General features: G+C 42.7%; 1 protein-coding gene across 2 annotated transcripts in view; it reads left to right on the top strand.

Annotated features, from left to right (window-relative positions):
• Positions 1-22,338, top strand: part of GALNT9 (polypeptide N-acetylgalactosaminyltransferase 9) — a 581,478-nt gene that overhangs the window by 127,649 nt on the left and 431,491 nt on the right. The window contains exons 3-4 of one of the 2 annotated variants that reach the window (XM_056821945.1): positions 8,813-8,979; positions 12,583-12,757. The exons of the other annotated variant lie outside the window; for it this stretch is intronic. Coding sequence (XP_056677923.1) covers positions 8,813-8,979; positions 12,583-12,757 — 342 coding nt within the window. The remainder of the gene's footprint in view (positions 1-8,812; positions 8,980-12,582; positions 12,758-22,338) is intronic. 2 annotated transcript variants of the gene reach the window in all.

Genomic DNA, 22,338 nt, shown 5'->3' with positions numbered 1-22,338 from the left:
GTAGATTCCTGGAGAATCCAGGTCATCCCCAAAGGAACCATGATTAAAAAGCAGCAAAAGTGAGAATTAAGGCAACATGTGGAGGCAGGATCATTCAGATTGTTTTCACCCAGCAAACTGTAGTGCATGCTAGAACATAAGTACTGCTCTCTATGGAACAATTCGAGGATCTGAGAAAAGGTGACGTCAGAGCCCTGGCAGATGTGATATATTGGATGGCAGCATTCTGAGTCCTCAGTAGTCACAATATGGGAAAAGAAGACACTTGAAGTAGAGAAGGGAAAAAGCGAACAGAATATTAGATTGTGTTTGCAAGAGTGGGTCCATGATAACGTCTCTGAATCTTACTGTTACATGACAGAGGAAGATGTAGTCATGAGATAATGTTTGTAAAATGCAAAAGGACATGATGATTTTATCAATGGTAGGATGGAGTGGTGAGGGAGGCTCATTAATTGGTCCAAGGCTAATCATATTGTTGGCTTGTAGTGATTCTATTTATCATACCAACAAACGCAACCTAATGTCCATCTTGGTGCTCAGCACAAACTATTTTTCTCATGTTAATTAATAAATAAATGTAATATTATAAATAAATAATAAAATTTAGAATAATAAATACAATGTTTAAATCATAATCTAATATATTACAATACATAAAAACTCCATTACACAATCACAGTCATAGAATTTAAGATCTAATTCAACCCATCCAAGGAAGGAATCTCCAATGCAATATACTTAACAAGTGGTCATCCAGTCTCTGCTAGGTCTCCAAGGGAAGGGAGAAGCTATATGGCTCCCTGGATTGAGAGTCAAACCTAGAAATAGGAGGTCCTGGGTTCAAATCTGGTTTTGGACACTTCCTACATGTGTGACCCTGAGAAAGTCACTTATTGTCTAGCCCTTACTGTTCTTCTATCTTGGTACCAATACACAATATTGATTCTAAGATGGAAAGCAAATGTTTAAAAAAAAGATCTGGGCATGGAAACCCCATATCTTAAAGCACTCTACTCCACTTTTGAGCAGCTTTCATCATCAGGAAGTTTTTTTTTCTTCCTGATATTGAGCTTAAATCGACTTCTTCACAACATCCCTCAGTTGCTCCTGGTTCTCCCCTTGGGGGCTTCTGGTACCAGAGAAAACAAGTCTTATCCCTTCTCCACATGGCAGTCCTTCCAATGTTTGAAGACAACTATTATTTCTTCCCTTGAGACTCCTCTTCTTCGGGCTAAACATCTTGAGTTCCTTCAATCTGTCTCAAGGATCTTTACTGTCCTACTTGTCCTTCTTGGGACACTTCTAGTTTATCGTTGTCCATATGAAGTTTGGTGCCCAGAACTGTGTTGAATGAGGATGCTGTTTTTCAAATCAGCCCAGATTTGTGCAGTCTGTACAAGTGAAACTCCTCCACGTTTTCTTTCTCCCAGATCCTACGATCTATCTCCTACCCACTTCTGCTACAGATTCTCTCTGGACAGATGCTAGGACTGTTCCAGTTGAGAATTCCAATGCTTCAGTGCAGCTTGCAAAAAGCGTATAAGAGCCTAATTTCCTAACTCGAAGTCACAATCTGACTTTTCTTCTCCACGGGGTTGTTTTCCCCAGGGCTTTTCCACCCCAGCTTTTAAGTTCTGGCCAAGGTGTTAGAGGCACTAAATTCTAACCAGCATCACTTGCTTCCAAGGTCATCAATAAGAAATTGTCACCCTTTTAATTCTTTTTTTTTAAACACTTACCTTCTACCTTGGAGTCAATACTGTGTATTGGCTCCAAGGCAGAAGAGTGGTCAGGGCTAGGCAATGGGGGTCAAGTGACTTGCCCAGGGTCACACAGCTGGGAAGAATATGAGGCCAGATTTGAACCTAGGACCTCCCATCTCTAGGCCTGGCTCTCAATCCACTGAGCTACCCAGCTGCCCCCGCCCCCTTTTAATTCTTATTTGGAACATTCTGGTTTAGTACAGTAGTGCACCAGAACTCCCTGTTGACCTGTGAAGGCAATGAAATTTCCCAATGGACGTTACCTAGGGGACAATTAGATCTAATAGTTTCTACTTCTTTGGAAATGCAGTCTCTTTAAAGGATCAGTGTGCAACCCTATAAAGGATTATATTTGTGCTTCTTGGCCTCAGAGAGAGGAATTAGACAAACGGGAAGAAAGGTTTTGAGAGGGCCACTTCAGCTTGATGTTAAAAACCTTAACAATAAGAGCTGTCTAAGAGGGAACAACTAGGTGGAGCAATGGATAGAACGCAAGTCCTGGAGTCAGGAAGACTCATCTTTCTGAGTTCAAATCTGGCCTCAATCACTACTAGCTGTGTGACCCTGGGAAAATAACTAAACCTTGCTTGCCTCAGTTTATTAATCCATAAAATGACATGGAGCGAAAAATGGCAAACCACTCCAGGATCTTTGCCAAGAAAATCCCAAATGGGTTCACAAAGAGTCAGACAACTGAAAACAACTAAACAACAACAACAAAAAAGTGATATGGGCTTCCTTGGGAAGTAGTAGGGCTTCCCTCCACGGCATCCCCTCACAAACAAACACATAGAATTCCTTCAAGTAAAAGATGGGCAATAAATAACTTGCTGGTCATGTTGTAAATTCATGGCCAGGTATATTTTGGACCATATGGACCCTTCCAGTTTTGATTTTGTACAATCTCTCCAAAGACATTTCTTCTGGCTTCTCTGTCTTCTTTCAAGTACCAGCTAAAATCCCACTCTGGGTTTTTTTTTTTCTTAATTTTGTACACTTTCTATTTTATTGATGTATTTTATTTTTAGATTACAAACATTTAAAAATTAAAATTCTTGATTAATGGAAGGTCTCTTATAGAACAGTAAAACAGTTAGTAAAACTAATAATACAGTGACCTTAACTGCAGTTTATAGCTGTAGTACCACCATCTCTCTCTCTTTTTAAATATTAGCAGAAATCTATTTTCTCTTCCTCCCACTCCCCAACCCATTAGGAGAAGAAAAAAGAAGAAAAATTTATTGTAATAAATAAATGCAGTCAAGAAAAACAAATTCCCTCAGTCTCTCTCCCTCTCCCCTTTTCTATACACACACACACACACACACACACACACACACATATATATTATATAACTTTGCATTCTAAATCTGTTGTGTGACTATGAACGAATAGCATTATTTCATTGGTCCTTTGGAATCATGAATGATCACTATGTTCATCACAGCACTTATAGCTTTTGAAATTGTTTGGTATTCCAATGTTTTATCAATATAATTTTTTTCCTTCTTGGTTCTAATTATTTCATTCTCCATCAGCACATAAAATTCTTCAAAACTATTCATATTTTATGATTTTGACACCATAGTATAAATTGTTCCTCTGGTTCTACTGATTTCACTCTGCCTCAGTTCATGTAAGTTTTTCTATGACTCTTTAAATGTATCTATTTCCTCCTTTCTTACAATATAATGATAATCGTTAATAATAATAGCATTTCTACAGCACTTACTATGTTCCAGATACTGTACTAAGAACCTTATAATTATCTGATTTGATCTTCACAGAAATCCTGGGATACAGATGCTATAAAATCACCCACATTTTTACAGAAAAGGAAACTAAGGTTAAGTGACTTGTCTAAGGCCATATGTGAACCCAGGTCCCTCTGACTCGAGATCTGGTGTGCAATCCATTGTACAACCTGGCTTCCCCTTGTTTGATTTTTATAATTTTATTACATTGACTTTTGATTGGGGGGGGGGGTGTAGTCATTCTTTCCATTTGTATTGTTGTTGTTACTGTGTATATTATTTTCTTGGCTCTGCTTTCAGTCTGTATCAGTTCATGTAGATTTTTCCATGCCTCTTGGAATTCCTCACATCTATCATTTCTGCCAGCACAGATATATTTCATTACATTTAGGTATCACATCTTGTTTAGCCATCCTCATTTGATGTGTAACCCCTTTGTTTCCAAGTTCATTTTTTTCCTTATTTTTACTTGGCCAGAAGAGGGGGTTAAGGGAATTGCCCAAGGTTACACAGCTAAGAAGTGTCTAAGTCCAGATTTGAACCCAGGACCTCCCATCTCTGGGACCAGCTCTCTATCCACTGAGCCACCTAACTATCACAAAAAGTTCTATAAATATTTTGGTGTATATGGGGACTTTGTTCTTCTCAATAGACAGTGAATTTCTTGAAAGTAGAGACTGTCTTCTTATCTTTCTTTGTATCTCCAACATAACCCAATGCCTGGCACATAGTGGGTGATTAATAAAGGCTTACCTTATTGACTAATTGACATTCTAGCTATGAGCATCAGAGAAAAGACATCAGGGAAGGGAACTCCCTGCTGCTTAGAGGGATGCTGCTGCTGCTGCTGTCGATTATAAAGTGTTATCCTATCTCTGATAAGGAATGACTCACACTTAATCAATTATCCTCTAAGAGTTCTCTGCCATACGTAAATAGCATCCTAGAAGTGTGCCAATGTAGCCCAGATCTTAGGCCTGTTTTTACAAAGCTCTGAAAGGCTTCTTTTCCAGTGGATGATTAGACCAGAAGACTTGTGAACTCTTCTATGAGCTGACACTGAGCTTGGACTGAGTACTTGCCCTGAGTAAGGTCCCACAGGAACTAAGAAATGGGGAGATAAGATGAGACAAGTTAACAAAGAGAAGGAGGAGGAGGAGGAGGAGGAGGAGAAGGAGAAGAAGAAGGAGGAAAAGGAGAAGAAGAAGAAGAAGAAGAAGAAGAAGAAGAAGAAGAAGAAGAAGAAGAAGAAGAAGAAGAAGAAGAAGAAGAAGAAGAAGAAGAAGAAGAAGAAGAAGAAGAAGAAGAAGAAGAAGAAGAAGAAGAAGAAGAAGAAGAAGAAGAAGAAGAAGAAGAAGAAGAAGAAGAAGAAGAAGAAGAAGAAGAAGAAGAAGAAGAAGAAGAAGAAGAAGAAGAAGAAGAAGAAGAAGAAGAAGAAGAAGAAGAAGAAGAAGAAGAAGAAGAAGAAGAAGAAGAAGAAGAAGAAGAAGAAGAAGAAGAAGAAGAAGAAGAAGAAGAAGAAGGAGGAGGAGGAGGAGGAGGAGGAGGAGGAGGAGGAGGAGGAGGAGGAGGAGGAGGAGGACGAGGACGAGGAGGACGAGGAGGACGAGGAGGACGAGGAGGACGAGGAGGACGAGGAGGAGGAGGACGAGGAGGAGGAGGATGTTGTGGGGCAATGAGGTAGCACAGTTTATAGAACATCAGGCCTGGAGTCAGGAGGATCTGGATTCAAAACAAATCTAGCTGGGTGACCCTGGGCAAGTCACTTAACCCCAATTGCCTAGCCCTTACTGCTCTTCTGCCTTATAGTAAGGGTTTAAAAAGAAGAAAAGGAAAGGATACTGCTGAAATTTGACAAAGAACAGAGAATGAGTGGTCCTTGATCTCTTGTATCAAAAAGTAGATTTCATCAAAAGAAAATCTAAAGTATAGGATCATAGATTTCCAGCAGGAATGGACCTTAAAGAGGTCATGAAGTCCAATCCTCTCATTTTAAAGATGAAGAAATTGTTCCCAAGAGATGCTTTCCTGAACCCTTTGATTATCAGTATTTCTTCTCTCTTGAAGTTACTTTAGTATATATTTTATATTTATATAGAGGATCATAGAACCAAAGTTGGAAGAAACCCCATTTAACAAATTAGGAAACTGAGACTGGGGGGGTTGGTTAAATGACAACCACAGTCATACAAATAATAAATGTCAAAAGCAGAATTTGAATCCAGGAAGGATTCTTTCTCCTGTACTATATACCTTGGATTCTCTCACATGTATATCCCATCTGCACCCCTCCACATGCACCCCCCAAAATATAAGGGCTTGAGGCCAGGGGCCTTTTGATCTTTATCTCTGTCCCCTTAGCTTCATATAGTACCTAACACATAGCTGGCATTTCATAAGAGTTTGTTTGGCCTTGAAGGGAACTGAATATGTCAAAGGTAAGGGATTCAAACCCAGTTCTTCTGATTCCAAACCCATTACTTCCACAGAATTACCACCCATTCACCAACTCAGGACAAGCCTGAGCTTTGAGCCAAGACAGAGACCTGAATGGTCCAGGGAGCTCTGAGACTGCCTAAATGCAGGCAGGCAGGTCAGGTAGAACAGAAGATAAGTCCTCACTGGCTAGGAAGGCAGGAAAGAGAAATGCAAGTGGATTAAAATGGAGGAAAAACTTGCAAATAGCAGAGGAAGGGCCCAGCTGATGGGGAGGTCTTACTCTGCAGGTGCCAGGCTATTTTTAGGGGACACCTGCTTGTGTCCTGCTGGGAGGGTGAGTGGAGGACACTTTTCTTCTTTTTTTTTTAATTTTTATTTATTTATTTTTTAAACCCTTACCTTCTGCCTTGGAGTCAATACTGTCTGTGTATTGGCTCCAAGGCAGAAGAGTGGTAAGGGCTAGGCAATGGGGGTTAAGTGACTTGCCCAGGGTCACACAGCTGGAAGTGTCTGCGATCACATTTGAACCCAGGACCTCCCATCTCCAGGTCTGGCTCTCAATCCACTGAGCTACCCAGCTGCCCCCCCTTTTTTAGAGCCTGGGCCAGACTCTGTCTTCTTCCTCCTCCTCCTCCTCCTTCAGCAACTTTGACCAGAGCAGAGACCTCCCTTTTCTGTGCTATTTAGAAACTTGTCCCTGTTGTTGAAGAGGAGACCCCTGAGCATGGTGCTGAAAAGAAGTGGGAGCAAAACCATTACACAGAAATGCTGGATAACCGGGTCATCAGCTCTAATGAGAAAGGGCAAGAGAGACAGAGGTTGGCATGGGCTGGGGCTGGCCAGGCAGCTCCACAGTTGCCATGGAAACCTGGGGTGTGTACTGGGGGAATGAGGTCACACTTCTAATTAAGCAGGTTTGAGTTCATTTTAATGCCAAGGAGTGAGCACTGAGAAATCCCCACTGCTTTTTCATGGAGGCCCTGATGAGAGCTGATATTTAAAATGTTTTCCTCCTAACCCTGTTGTTGCTTTTATAGCTTATCTTGCCTACCAGGTTTCTCTATTTCAGGGCAATCAAATAAGGACTTTTTAAAAAACGCTTACCTCCTGTCTTTAGTATTCATCTAAGGCAGAAGAGCAACAAAGGCTAGATCATTGGTGTTAAGTGACTTGCCCAGGGTCACACAGCCAGGAAGTGTCTGAGATCAGATTTGAACCCAGGACCTCCCAACTCCAGGCCTGGTGCTCTATCCACCATGCTTCCTAACTGCCCCTAAAATAAATACTTTTTGATCACCTACTCTATCCTATCCCTTCTGCTTGGGAAGCTACCAAAACAAAAAAAAAAGGAAGAAAAGAAACAATCTCTATTCTCAGGGAGCTTATAGTCTACAAGGAAGCTGAAACCTACCAGATAAGGATGGGCACCATGATTTGAGAAGGGAAAGACCACTGACAACTGGGAGTGTTGGGGCAAGGAAATTTTTAGTGGAAGAAGTTACACCTGAGTTAAGCTTTAAGGGAATTCACAGTGAGGAATAATTTATTTCCATTCCAATTCAATGCCTTCTTTGAAATTTTATGACTGCTGAGGGATTTGCCCAGGGGCACACAACCAGCATATGTCAGGGGCAGGACTTGAACTCAAGTCTTTCATACTCTAAGGCCAGCTTTATCTACCATACAACACTGCCTTTCTAAACAACAGGAAGGAAAGAAGCATTTATTAAGTGCCAATCACACATCAGGTGCTCTGTTAAGTGCTTTCCAAATACTATTTCATTTGATCATCAAAATAGCACTGGAAAGTAGGTGCTATTAGAACCCCCATTTTACAGTTCAAGAAACTGAGGCAGGCAGAGGTTAAGTGACTTGTCCAGGGCCACTCCATTAAATATCTAAGGCTAGATTTGAACTCAGGAAGATGAGTCTTCCTGATTTCAAGTCTGATGCTCTATCCACCTCACCATCTATCTAGCTGTCCACCTAACATATAATAGGTGCTTAATAAATATTTATTGATTTATTTATTAACATAGTCTGTGAATTATACATACTCGGGGCCATGTAGGTGTCCCTGAGTTCTTGGAGGTTATACAAGGACAACATACCTTCCGAGAGGATTTGCCAAGTTAGAATGACTTTCACAGAAGGACTAGCTGAGCCAAATTTATTTAGTTGGCCTCAGAAACACTAAATTTTTGTCCCAAACAATTTTCCAAAATGATCTCACTTATAGAGGGGTTTTGATCTTTTTCTGCCGAAAGAGTATCCAAAATAACAAAACACAGATTATTGAAGTAGCAGCTTGTGTCTCCAACTAGATTACAAATTTCCTGAGGGTAGAGCTGGAATGCTACCCCAATTCTTCCTGCCTCCTTCCCTTACCTCTACAGTACTTAGCCAAGAGTAGTGGTAACTGGGGATGCTATTTAGATGACTAGGAGAGGGGATGTGCAGAAACTATATACCCTCAGGGAGAGCTAGCTGCTCCCACTGGAACAATAAAAAAAAAAAGCTGAATTTGGAGCCTTAGGACCCGGATTCAAATTCTGACTCTGATGTTTGCTACTTTTGTGACTTAGAGCAACTTACTACTCTTCCCCAGGTTTTCGTTTCCCTTTTTGTGGAAATGGAGTTGTACTAGATTTCATCCCAGGTCCTTCAGAGCTCTGTGCTTCTGATTCTGTGGACGTGCAGACCTTGTGACTGTGCCATCACAACCTTTCTGACTCACTGTCTCCCTCTGTAAAACAATGGGCTTTGGGTAGATGATCTCCAGTCCTAAAATGATGATCTTTGTACCTGGGCTTCACTTTTGATGCTCTCCCCTCCCCATCTTGTGTTCTCCAGGTGCAAACACATGGCATATTCTGAGGATCTGCCCCAGATCTCTGTGGTCTTCATTTTTGTCAATGAAGCTCTGTCGGTGATCCTGCGCTCAGTGCACAGTGTGGTCAACCACACCCCATCTCACCTGCTCAAAGAGATAATCCTGGTGGATGACAACAGCGATAACGGTGAGGACCACGAGGGGTGTGCGCCTGGGGATGGTGGGGTGGGGAAGAGATGCTCAGGGCTGGGCTGGGCAGGTCACATTATAAACCCCAGGACCTGTCCTGCTCAGAGGCCAGTGGATTGAAGCCAGGACTAAGGCCTCAGCAATGGGTGGGCACCAGGACACTCTCCTAGTCATTGTCCTTCTCAGGCACTTGGGTTTTCCTTTAGCTGGTAAGAGGAGGCTAGCTAAGCATTCCCAAATGTTAGATAAACCAAAGAACTATCTTCCAAATGAGGAAAAGAGCCCTGGTCTGGGAATGACAAGTCCTGGGTTCTTGTGCCAGGCTTGTTATTAAACAGCTATGTGACTGGACAAAGATTGTAGGACTTTCTCTGAGTCTCAGCTTCCTTCTCTATTAAATGAAAAGAATGGGCAGGGAACAGCTAAGTGGCTTAGTGGATTGAGAGCAGGTCCTGGGTTCAATTCTGACTGTATGACCCTGGGTAAGTCACTTAATACCCATTACCCAGCGCTTACTGCTCTTTTCCTTGGAACCAATACACAGTATTGATTCTAAGATGCAAAAGATGAGTTTAAAATGTTGAACAAGATGATTTCTAAATGGCATTGGATTTGGAATGACAAGGTATGGATCTGGTGGAAAGTTTGTCTAATTTAATTAAATTAAAGTTTCAGTTCTGATGCTTGCTAAGCTGTTTGATCTTGGGCAAGTCACTGTGCTATTAGTTTCCTCACCTATAAAATAGGGATAGTTAGACTTGATGACCTGGATGATTGTTTCTTTTTTATTTATTTTTTTAAACCCTTAACTTCCATCTTGGAATCAATACTATGTATTGGTTCCAAGGCAGAAAAGCGGTAAGGGCTAGGCAATGGGGGTTAAGTGACTTGCCCAGAGTCATACAGCTGGGAAGTGTCTGAGGTCACATTTGAACCCAGGACCTCCCATCTCTAGACCTGGCTCTCAATCCACTGAGCCATCCAGCTGTCCCCAATTACTTCCTTTAAAAAAAAACCCTTACTTTCTGTCTAAGTAACAACTCTAAAGGTAAGGGATAGGAAAACAGGCTTAAGATACTTGTTCAGGGTCATATAACTAGGAAGTGCCTTGAGGCCAGATTTAAACCCAGCTCCAGGACAGCTTTCACTCCACTGAGCTACCTAGTGATCTCCTATTAAAATACAAACAAACATAACTTGTACCTTCTGTGTTAGAATCAATACTAAGTATCAGTTCCAAGGCAGAAAAGCAGTAAGGGCCAGGCAATGGGGTTAAGTGACTTGTCCAGGGTCACCCAGCTAGGAAGTATCTGAGGTCAGCTTCTCCAGGTGTGGCTCTCTAACCATTGAGCCACCTAGCTGCCCCATAGAAGGTGACTTCTTCCTCTAAATCCTGCATTCCTTTCAAAGCTGAAATGATTATTTAATCTAAACACCCAGTCTCAAATGGGCAGAAGTGGCGTCCTTTCTAAACTCTAGCTCTACGAACCATGATTCTACATGAATGAACAAGCCTTTGTAGAGGCTGCAGACAGTGTGAGCCCTTGCTTCCCTGTGCTGGGGAGGGAGGAGTCAGGAGTCTTATAGTTTCTGCCCTTAGAGATCTTAGATCCCATTTGGAAAGATAGATTAGACATGTATGAAATGATGTAAGTGTGAGTACAAGCCGCATGTCCATTTATTTTAAGGCTGTATGACCTTGGACAGGCCATTTAATGAGTTAACTCCCCTGAGCCTGTGTTTCCTCATCTGTAAAAAAGAGGAGCAGGGCAATTCCAGGGCCCCCTCACTGGACTGTTAGGGGGAAAGCACTCTAGAAATGGGGGCTGTTGTTACCTGTGTGCACAGAGGACATGGGAATTCTTCTTGGCAGAGGACTACCTCTGCAGTCTAGCTATGTTGCCACAAATCACTCCTGATCTCCCATACCCTGAGGGTCTCCTCCAGGTGCATTCATTATTAGCTGGAAATGGGACTTACCTAAACCTTAGGGAGATGACTGAAGCATGGGGAGGTTAAATGACTTATTCATGGTCACACAGCTAGTTACTGTCAAAGGTGGGATTTGAACCAAAGTCTTTTGGGCAAGTCCAAGAGGTAGTTAGAAGGCATGGTGGAGAGAGTGTCAGTCTTGGAGTTGGGAGGACCTGTGTTCAAATTTGACCTCAGTCCATTCCTAGTTGTGTGACCCTAGGCAAGTCACTTAGCTTCATTTGCTTAGTCCTTGCCATTCTGTCTTAGAGTTGTTACCACAATAGAAGGTAAGGGTTAAAAAAATAAATGCATAAAAATAACAACCAGTCCAGAAAGTTATTCACTATGTTAAGCTATTATCATTTTGCAAACAGAAGAAGAGAATGTTCATGGGATGCAGTGTAAGGGAATGCTTCTAGTAGGCATAAGAACTAAACCTGAGATTTTACTGTTACAGGGTACTCGTAGGTGAGGCAAGTCCCCCTGCCAAAGCAGACTGACACATTCTCTGCAAATAACTGGCTATTCATTATGATATGTTACTTCTTTTTTTTAGCCCTTACCTTCTACCTTGGAATCAATACTGTGTATTGGTCCCAAGGCAGAAGAGTGGTAAGGGCTAGGCAATGGGGGTCAAGTGACTTGCCCAGGGTCACCCAGCTGGGAAGTATCTGAGGCCAGATTTGAACCCAGGACCTCCCATCTCTGGGTCTGACTCTCAATCCACTGAGACACCCAACCGCCCCCATGCCATACCACTTCTTAACCATTAGCAGTCTGCAAACTGAAGACGTGAGGAATGCAGAGTAACAGAGGGTCCTTGTAGGCATAAGGACTGGACCTGGGATTTCAGTGTTTGAAGAAAACTCCTTTGACAATGCAGGTTGATGCCTTCACTGAAAATTGGTCTGAAGAGAGTTGCCTAGAGAGAGGTTAAGTGAGCTGCCCAGCTAACAAGTAGCAGAGACTGAACTTGAACTCAGATCTTGCTACCTTTTCAGGCCAGTTCTCTATCCACTAAGCAACATTATTTCACTTGATAAAATTAAGAGCAGATTAATTCAAGACTTCTAGGGGAAAGTGGCAAGTCAACCATGCTCTATGAGACCCTGTGCTGTGTACTTAGCAAGGACTCAATCAATGCTTGTTACATTGTATTGCATTTATTTTATTTGTTTTAAACCCTCACCTTCTGTCTTAGAATCAATACTGTGTATTGTTTCCAAAGGCAGAAGAGTAGTAAAGGCTAGGCAATGGGGGTCAAGTGACTTGCCCAGGGTCACACAGCTAGGAAGTGGCTGAGGTGAGATTTGAACCTAGAACTTCCTGTCTCTGGGTCTTGTTCTCAATCCACTGGACCACCCAACTTCCCCCCATTGTATTGCAGTTAATGAAAACAAAAATCATACTGCCTGGTATTATATTGTATCATGTTTTATTGAAGGAGATTGTATTATTTCATTGCTTCATTCTTGTATTGCCTGGTGTTCTATTGTATCCTGTTGCATTGCAGATTTTGCATTGTTTTTCATTGCTTCATTCTTCCTTTGGCATGCCTGATCAGAAAGGATTTACTCCCTCCCACTTCCTTCAGGTTGAACCCTGACGTTCTGTTCTTTTTCTTCAGTGGAGCTGAAATTTAATCTGGATCAGTATGTAAATAAGAGATATCCAGGGCTGGTGAAAATAGTCCGCAACACCAAGAGAGAAGGGCTCATCCGAGCCCGGATCCAGGGCTGGAAAGCAGCAACCTCTCCGATCGTGGGGTTTTTTGATGCCCACGTGGAGTTCAACACTGGCTGGTAAGCTTCCATGGTGGGAACCAAGGTTAACACCCTGCTTCTGGGGGATCACAGGGCCTTGCATGTGCCATCACCTTTGTAGGCCATTTCTGTAGTCCCATAGACTCACAAATAAAATTATCTGGGCAGCAGGGGAACAGAAGAGCTCAGGGGACAGAATTCTCTCTAGACTCACTTAGGCAGTGCAGCTGCTGGAATCTGCCTGGGGATTTCTGACTGCTGTGCTTTGGGTGCAAACAATTTGAGGACTTGCCAATGACTGCAAGAATTGCTGAGAATCATGTCCTCTGTTTCTCACTCAGGCTAGTGGAGACACACGAAAAAACAGGGGGAGGAAATTATTCTGAGCCCCCTGCAGAGTGGAGGACTCCTTGGACTGCATCCACATATATCAAGGTCCCCTTCAGAATCATTCATTCTTCCTCTTAAAGGAACCTTATTTAGGGGGCGGAAAACCTTGGCTCTCATTTGTTTTGTTGAACATTTGTTAGGTTGTTTGTTTGTTTTGTTTTTGCCACTGACATGCTTGGAGAGAACTTGGATTCTCTTATCAAGTTTTTGCTTTTTTCAGTGAAAAGCCAGAATAGAGACGAAGTCATTGTTCAGGGATGCAGAATTGAAAGGGCAGAAAGCTTGGCTTTTAGATGAGGGTTTACCAGCTAATAGTATTTCTTCCATTTTAATAAGTGAAGGAGGAGAAGAAAATGGGGAGGAGAGGAAGAAAGGGGAAGCAGAAAAGGAGGAGAAAGAGAAAGAAAAGCAGAGGAAGAAAATATGTAAGAGGATGTGTAGGAAGAGATGAGAAAAGTGGAGAGAAAAGAAGAATAAAGAGGAGTATGGGATGAGAGAGAAAAGGAGGTGAAGGAGGAGAATTCAGAGAAGAGGAAAAGAATAATGTGGAGAGAAGAAAAGAGGAGAGAAATGAAGAGTGGAGGAAAAGCAAAGGGAGAAGAGGAGAAAAGGAGGAAGAAGAAGAAAGAGGGAAAAAAAGGAAAAAGAGGGCTGTGGTTTCATTATTTAGTCAACTTCTGGCATCTAAAAGCATTTGAAAAGAATATATGCATTACCCTGATCAAGGAGTTTTGGTCCAAAGTGAATGACTACTACATTGGCACAGTAAGTGCTGAGCACCCTGGTCCTCTGTGTTCCAGGAGCTGATGAGGACACCTATGTTGCTTTGCTCAGGAGTATTTGCCAATAAATAACTCCTCCTGACCTAGGCTCTGTGAGCTGAGCTTTCATTCATTATTTTTAGTTACAAAAGCATCTGTTCTTTCACCCAGGAGGCCAAACACAAAATAAAAGGTCAGATTCTCACAACAGAGCTGGGATTTGGTCCAGAAGTTTCTGAAAAGACCCTGTTTGAGTATAGGCCTTCCATTTCTGTTCTTTAGACACAACCAAACCAGAATCTGATACTCTACAAGTCCAGTCTTTTCCCTGGTCTTTGGGTTTATGTCTCCACATTCGGCAACCTTTGCAGTCCTGACTTTTCTTTCTTTCTTTCTTTCTTTCTTTCTTTCTTTCTTTCTTTCTTTCTTTCTTTCTTTCTTTCTTTCTTTCTTTCTTTCTTTCTTTCTTTCTTTCTTTCTTTCTTTCTTTCTTTCTTCCTTCCTTCCTTCCTTCCTTTCTTTCTTTCTTTCTTTCTTTCTTTCTTTCTTTCTTTCTTTCTTCCTTCCTTCCTTCCTTCCTTTCTTTCTTTCTCTCTTCTTTTCTTCCTTTTCTCTTCCTTTTCTTTCTTTTTCCTTTTCCTCATTTCTCTCTTTCTTTCTTTATCACCTTATCTCTATTTTTCTTTCTCTCTTCTTTTCTTCCTTTCTTTCTCTCTCCCTTTACTTGCTTTTTTCTTTTCCTCATTTTTCTCTTTCTTTCTTTTTCTTTCTTTCTCCTTACCTACAGTCTTAGAATGAATACATTATATTGGTTCCAAGGCAGAAAAATGGTAAGAACTATGCAGTGGGGTTTAAGTGACTTGTCCAGGGTCACACAGCAAGGAAGATTCTGAAATCAAATCTGAACCCAGGACTTCTGGCTTTCAATCCACTGAGCTCTCTAGCTGCCCTCTACTCTGATGTTTTCAATGGTCAAAGCCTCAGTTCCCTTTACCTAAAACCCCTACCTCCTCTCTCTCTCTCTCTCTCTCTCTCTCTCTCTCTCTCTCTCTCTCTCTCTCTCTCTCTCTCTCTCTCTCTCTCTCTCTCTCTCTCTCTCTCTCTTTCTCTCTCTCTCTCTCTCTCTCTCTCTCTCTCTCTCTCTCTCTCTCTCTCTCTCACACACACACACACACACACACACGCGCACACACACACACACATTTCCCTTGCCCTGCTCTTCAGTCCTGGGATGCTCATCCCCATCCAAGCCTCAGAATCCAATGATGGCAGGTGGCACCAGGGCCCAGAGAGTGCAGTTAATCTGCCATGACAAAACACAATTTTTAAAAATGTGTAATTTTAATTTTCGCGACTGAGAAGCTGTTTTTATCCAACGGCAAACAGAGCCCTTATCCTGGAGCTGCAGCACGCAAGACTCCAGATTCATTAGTCGCCTGGCATTTACATGAAGCTTTTTGGTCTCTGAAGCACTTTACAAACATTAATTAATTAATCCTCCCTCACATTGCTGCAAGGCAGGTAAATAACATTCAGTTACTTTACAGGAAGCCGACTGCAAAGGAGAGATGAGATTGACCAAGACACATTCAGGGGCTAGAACAGAATCTCACAAAGGCTAGGCAAACTTTTTTTTTTTTAAGCAAAACTCAAACAACTGAGTCACCAGCCTGAATTTAGGGTTACAAGCAGGGGTCGTTTTTCTGAGGATCGGGGATTTTTCTGAATGAAGGCCAAATGTTGGATGGGGGTAGGGGGTGGGGACAACATGGAGTCATGGAAATAGCACTGGCCAGGTGCTGGAAAACCTAGGTTTGAATCCCACCACAGCTTACTTTCTAGCTGTCTGACCTAGACAAGTGACTTCATTTCTCTGAACTTCAGTTTCCTCCTCTATGAAATGGGCATGATTATAACATGAAGGCTATCATGTTGAATAGATCTATATTGGGAGTCAGGAGATCATTTGTGAAAGGACTGAAATGCTAAACTAAAGGGTTTATGTTTTATCTTCAATGCCACGAGAAGTCACTGAAGTTACTTATATAGGAGAATAACATGAATTATGGCAGCTAGGTTTCACAGTGTTTAGAGCACGGGGTCTGGAATCAGGAAGACCTGAGTTCAAATCCAGTCTCAGACAATAGTGATGTGACCCTGGGTGAGTCACTTAGCCCTCTCTCAGCTCATCTGTAAAATGAACTGGAGAAGGAAATGGCAAACCACTTCAGAATCGTCGCGAAGGAAAACTCCAGATGGGATCACAAAGAGTAAGACATAGCTGAAAGGACTGAACAACAACAACCTTTTATAATATATACAACAAATGGTCATCCAGTCTCTATATGAACCAGACTATTTCTCATGGCTGCCCCTTCTCCTTTTGTATGGTTTTAATTGTTGCAAGTGGTTCCTTAAATTGAATCTCTTAGCTGTATGACCCTGGTCAAGTCACTTTTGCCACAGTTTCTTCATCTATAAAATGATCTGGAGATGAAAATGGCAAACCCCTCCAGTATCTTTGCTAAGAAAACCCCAAACTGGGTCACAAAAAGTCCTACATGACTGAAACAATTGAACAACAACATTGAATCCAATATGATAATGGATATGGAGGTGCTTTGAACATTGAAGAAAAAAAAACAGCTAATCCATCTAAATCATGTATTTCTAGGTTTCCAGATGTGCTAGCATCCCTGAGGCAGAGCAAGGCTGAGGCCGGGTAACGTGTCAGACAGACAAAATGTCACACAAGCATAATATCTACATATCTGACAAAATTTTCTAGCTATTAGCATCTGTTCGGCACCATGTAAACATGTCCTCATCCTGGTACCCTGCACTGTCCTTGGGGATCTTACCCCAGACTAAGATGTCTCTGCTGTATCATTCACACACCATGAATTGTCTTCCTGGGTTACCAATGTGGAGATGAAAGCCTTGCTTGGCAGATTCTGGTGATATAGCAGAACGATGACTGAATTTGGTGTCATGAGCCCAGGGATCCAACCATCTCTTTCTACCAAGCACACACATAACCTGGGGCAAGTTATTCACCTCCCTGGGACTCAGTTTCCTCTTTTGTAAATGAGTTTGGACTAGATGATTTCTAAGGTCCCTTCTTGCTCGAATTGCCTAGGATGCTATGATGTTTTCCCTCCTATAGATGTTCAGATCTCTGAAAATTGAGATTTGAAGTGTGAAGGCTGGGCTTCTAGAAGCATTCACAAGCTGTTATGCCCTTGGGGACTCATGGTTGGGGGCAAGGTCTTTTAATATCCCAGATCTCTTTCCATTCTGGAAAGGAGGGAGGGAAGCCTGCATGCCTTTCCACACAGTCTGCAAAGAGGGGTGCCATCTGGAATCATCAATGTTCCTGGTCATTTCTTGACACAGGGAAAGCAAATGGTCTCTGCAGGGATCCATCTGCCCAGTCATTCACTCTTCTCTGGAGGTCCCAGGGAGGGAGGCCAGGCCATATCAGATGGGGGAGCAAGATGGAGCTTCCGACTTGGTGATAAGATGTGAAGGAAGGCAGTGTCAGGCAATATTGGGACAATACTTAGCACCCTGTCAGAGATACCATCTGTCTACCCTTCTGGTCCCTTTGTAAAGGGGACCCTCCTTCCACTGGAGGAAACAATGGTGGCATCTGGGTGATTGCTTCCCTTCCTCACTTTTGGCCATACACATTGCATGTCCACTTTATTGCTTTTAAAATAACTGAGTATAGATTCAACAGAATACTAAACTTAGAACCAAGAAGTCCTGGGTTCAAATCCTACTCTTAACTATGTGATCCTCTGTTTCCTCTTCTGTAAAATGAGGATTAAAAAACCTGGACTCCCTATTTTATGATGTTGTAGAGAGGGTCAAAGATGAATATTGCTATTTCCAACCAGGTTGGGGAAAGGTTAAGAATATGTCCCTTAATTCCCCCTCCCTTCTATGCCCATAACTAGGACATGAGGTATGTAGCCTGTCTGTGGCACCATAATCCTCTCAGTCATCCAAACTCCCATCCTATGAGTCATCCTGGACTTCTCACTAGCTCTCACCCCTCATACCAATGTGTTGCCAACATCTGTCCATTTCACATCTGTAATGTCTCTCAAATCCATCTCCTTCTCTTTCCTGACACTGCCACTACTCTAGTGCAGACTCTCATCTCCTTACTCCTGGGCTGTCCCTATAGCCTCAGGTGGGTCATCTTCCTATTTGAATTTCTCCCTATTCAAACCCATCCTCCATCCAGCCACCAAATTGATCTCCCCAAAGCACAGATCTGATGATGTCAACTCCCTGCCAAATTCAGTTGACTCCCAGTTTGATCCAACTTCTGGGATCAAACAGAAAATCCTCTGTTGTTCCTTTAAAGCTCTTCATAACTGGCCCTTTCTTATATCTAGAATTTTCTTACATCTTACTATCCCCCACTTATTGAGTGATACAGCCTCCTTGCTATTCCGCACACTGGACACTGGATAAACAGTTTATCCTCCAGCTCCAAGTATTTTCACTAGCCAATTCTACACCCCAAATACTCTTCTTCTTCACCTCTGTTTCCTGGCTTCTTTCAAGACTAAACTTCTTCTGCAAGAGATCTTTTTGAGTCTTCTATCCAACCTACCTTCCTCAATTACTATGAAATTCTTACTAATGGGGGCAGCTGGGTAGCTCAGTGGATTGAGAGCCAAGCCTAGAGACTGGAGGTCCTAGGTTCAAATCTGGCCTCAGACACTTCCCAGCTGTGTGACCCTGGGCAAGTCACTTGACCCCCATTGCCTAGCCCTTACCACTCTTCTGCCTTGGAGCCAATACACAGTATTGGCTCCAAGACAGAAGGTAAGGGTTTAAAAAAAAAAAGAAATTCTTATTAATGCTTGCCCTCAAAGATAACCTTCCAATTTGCTCTTTATATATCTTACAGAAACATAATTGTTTTGTTGTTTCCCCATGGAGGCTGGGAGCTCCTAGAGAGAAAGCACTATTTTATTTTATTTTTTGCCTTTTTTGGCCTTTCTTTGTCCTTAGCACTTAGCAGAGAGCCTAGGAAATAGTGGGTGCTTAATAAATGCTTGTGGACTTGAAGTAACTTACCCAAGGTCACACAGACAGCAAGTGGAAGAGATGAGATTTGAACCCATGTTCTCTGCCCCGATCCTCTTTGCAGAGACTCTTTTAGCCCTACCTTCTTCAGTGAACCTTTTCCTAGTTCCTGTGCCCAGAGGTCAAATTCAAACTTGTCTTTAAACCCCCAGATTAACAGAGAGAGTTGAGGGAGAAAGGTCTTTGCTTTAGGCAGCTGTACAGAGGGTTGGAGCATGCAAAAAAAAATGTTCTCAGGTGCTGGGAAGAGGGAAATGGAACAACAACAACAAAGAGTGCCAGGTGACTCGTGCCACATCTTCACCAATGCTGCCTACACCCTAAAGAGGGGGTGTAGATGTTGGTACTGATGACCGTTTGTCCTGGCCATTCTCTATTCTGCCCCAAATTCTTGATCACTAGTAATCAGACCCACTACAAAACACTGACTCCCTGACCAAGTCCTCCATTTACATCGATCCCATCTGTGCTCCAGCCCCAGGTCTTACTCTACAGTCCTAGTCAGAACATTGAGTAATATTAACAACCCATCCCTGGGTGACTCTAATCTCCAAGCATGGGTGGTAGTTTGTACAATTAGAAGCAGGTAGAATGGATTCTGCAGGAGCAGATCCAAAGAAGAGCAATCAGAATGATGAAGCCCATGCCATGGGGAAATAGAGTTGAAGAAACTGGGGATGTTTAGCCTGGAGAAGAAGAGAATCAGGATTGGGAAGGAAAGAGAGTTATCTTCAGGAACTTGCAGGGCTGCCTAGATGAAGGAGTATTAGACTTTATTCTACTTGAGGCTGAAGTAGGAGCAGTGGGAGGGGGGGCAGCTGGGTAGCTCAGTGGATTGAGAGCTGGGAGGTCCTAGGTTCAAATGTGACCTCAGACACTTCCCAGCTATGTGACCCTGGGCAAGTCACAATAGACTTTTCATTTGGGAAATGTTGGGGGGAAAGATTTCCAATCACAGACAGGAAAAAGCGAGTAACACTCAGGAGAAAGTCTTTTTCAACCCTCTCTCTTCGGCTTTTCCTGACTGAGAGCAACTGCTCTTCCAGCCAGAATCTTCTGCTCCTCCAGATTCCACACTCCTGGGGCCCCTTCCCCACCAAGGTGATCAGTTCCACACACTCTTCAGCCTCCCTCCAATTGCCTAGACCTTACAACCCTTCTGCCTTGGAACCAATACCCAGTATTGATTCCAAGATGAAAGGTAAGGGTTTATTTAAAAAGAAGAAGAAGTAGGAGCAGTGGGTAAAAACTGCAGTCAGGTAGATTACAGTTTGAGGTCAGGAAAATCTTCCAAACAATAAATTCAATTCCAAAATGGAAGGAATTGCCTCTGGGGGGTAGCAGGTTTCCCTTCACTGAGGGTCTTCATGTAGAGAGTAGATGACTCTTGTCCAGAATGTCATCCAAGCAGGACGAGATGTCTTCTACAGTCCTTTACCATTTCAAGATTGCAGGAGTTTGGAATGAGATCTCAGAGAATGCAACTTGGACCAAGGAAAATTAGCAGGTAGACAGCAGGGTCTGTGAAGGGAGTCACAGGATTAGAGGATTACTTCTGGTCCACTTGGGCAGATGATCACCTCCTTCCCAGTACTGAGTGCAGAACAGGAGGCTTAAATTATAGCATGAAGGAGTTTGGTTAGCTAGGGGAAAGGACTTTGCTGGCATTTAGACAAAATAAATTTAATCCTCCCAAATGACAAAGCTTCAGATGCATAATAATATAGCTAGTATTTACATAGTGCTTTCTTTGCAAAGAGCTTTATGAATATCCTATCTTTGATCCTTACAACAACTCTGGGAGGCGGATGTTGTTATTATCTCTATTTTGTTTTGGTTCCCCCTTCTTTTTTTGAAGAGGACCAATGATATCAAGGAGTGATGTCTTGACTTGGATTCGAATTGGGTTTAAGTGAGGCAGAATTACACAAAGTACTCAACCTCACTTTCTCTTCTAGAGTCATCCAAACCCGGTGGTAAGCCAAGAGTCAGGATGACTGATCATAGTTTGGAAACAAGTGGATGGCCTTGGCATCTTTAATGTCTGACCAACCACAGCACCTTCTTCAGCCACCTTCATGGCTGTTGGGACAAATTGTTTTCATCTGCCCATTCTTTTTTTTCCTTCTATTTGTCAAATCTTTATTGGGTAGGTGGGGAAGGGAAGCAGGGTCCAGCTTAGTCCTTCTTGGCAGCAGCCTTCCTCATGACAGCTGGATTTTGCTGAGCTCCTCTCTCTTCCTCTTAGCCAGGATGTGAATTCCTTTGGTTTTTTTGGGATGAACATAAGCACCCTTAACAATTCCATGGCCCACTTCTCATAAGAAGCAAATCTGCATGCCTCATGGATCATCTCTCCGGTGTGCTCGGTCAAGCACCCACAGTGGCGGCAGTGGTGTGGCTTTGGAACATTCTTGGTACCTTTGTGGCACTTACTAAGACCCGCGGTCATGGGAGGGATAGGGGATGGTTATGGCTGGAGTGCTGCGTCTGGACAAAGACTAAGTGGGCTGAGGTCCTGTTGGCAGCCCACACACACCCACATGCCTTGGGAGACCAGAAACCCCAAGAGCTCCAACCCTCCCTTCAAGCCACCTCTGGAAAAGGAAGATGCTGTCTGGGCCTCAGAGGATGACTTCATCTGCTTGGGAGACATTCCCTTATTTCATTGATGAGGTCAAGGCTTGTCAGTTACCCAATTGGTCATCTCCATTATACAGTTAAGGAAGCTAAGGTAGACAAAGATTAAGTGATTTGCCCAGGGGAAGTAAAACTGATGGCTATTGGAGGAAAGAATGAGTTGACCACAGGATAATTTTTCATGTTCTCTGGAGGGTAAAGAGTGGAGATGGGGAGGGGGCAGCTGGGTTGCTCAGTGAATTGAGAGCCAGGTCTATAGACAGGAGGTCCTAGGTTCAAATCTGACCTCAGATACTTCCCAGCTGTGTGACCCTGGGCAAGTCACTTAACCCCCATTGCCTAGCCCTTACCACTCTTCTGCCTTGGAACAAATACCCAGTATTGATTCCAAGATGAAAGGTGAGGGTTTAAGAAAAAGAGTGGAAATGGGGAGAATTTTCTTTATTCTGGGACAAAGACCTATTACCAGAATACTCATTAAATACCTATTGAATAAAAGAATGAATAAATGAATGGATGAATGAAGGGATAGATACAGTCCTGCCAGAAGACAGAGGGATAGACTTGATGACTTCTCCGAATCCCTCCAAGTCCCAAGGTTTAGGATCCTTTCATTTTTCACTTTCTATCACAACCAGGACCAAATTCCCCTTCATTCCAATCAGAGAAGTAGCAAAAGAGAGACAGTAATTTGCCTTTACCCAGAAAGCAACTAGGAAG

This window comes from Monodelphis domestica, chromosome 3 (genome assembly GCF_027887165.1).
Source record: "Monodelphis domestica isolate mMonDom1 chromosome 3, mMonDom1.pri, whole genome shotgun sequence".
Taxonomy (NCBI): domain Eukaryota; kingdom Metazoa; phylum Chordata; class Mammalia; order Didelphimorphia; family Didelphidae; genus Monodelphis; species Monodelphis domestica.
Note: the sequence above shows the minus strand (reverse complement) of the source record. Positions and strands in the feature narration are given on the sequence as shown.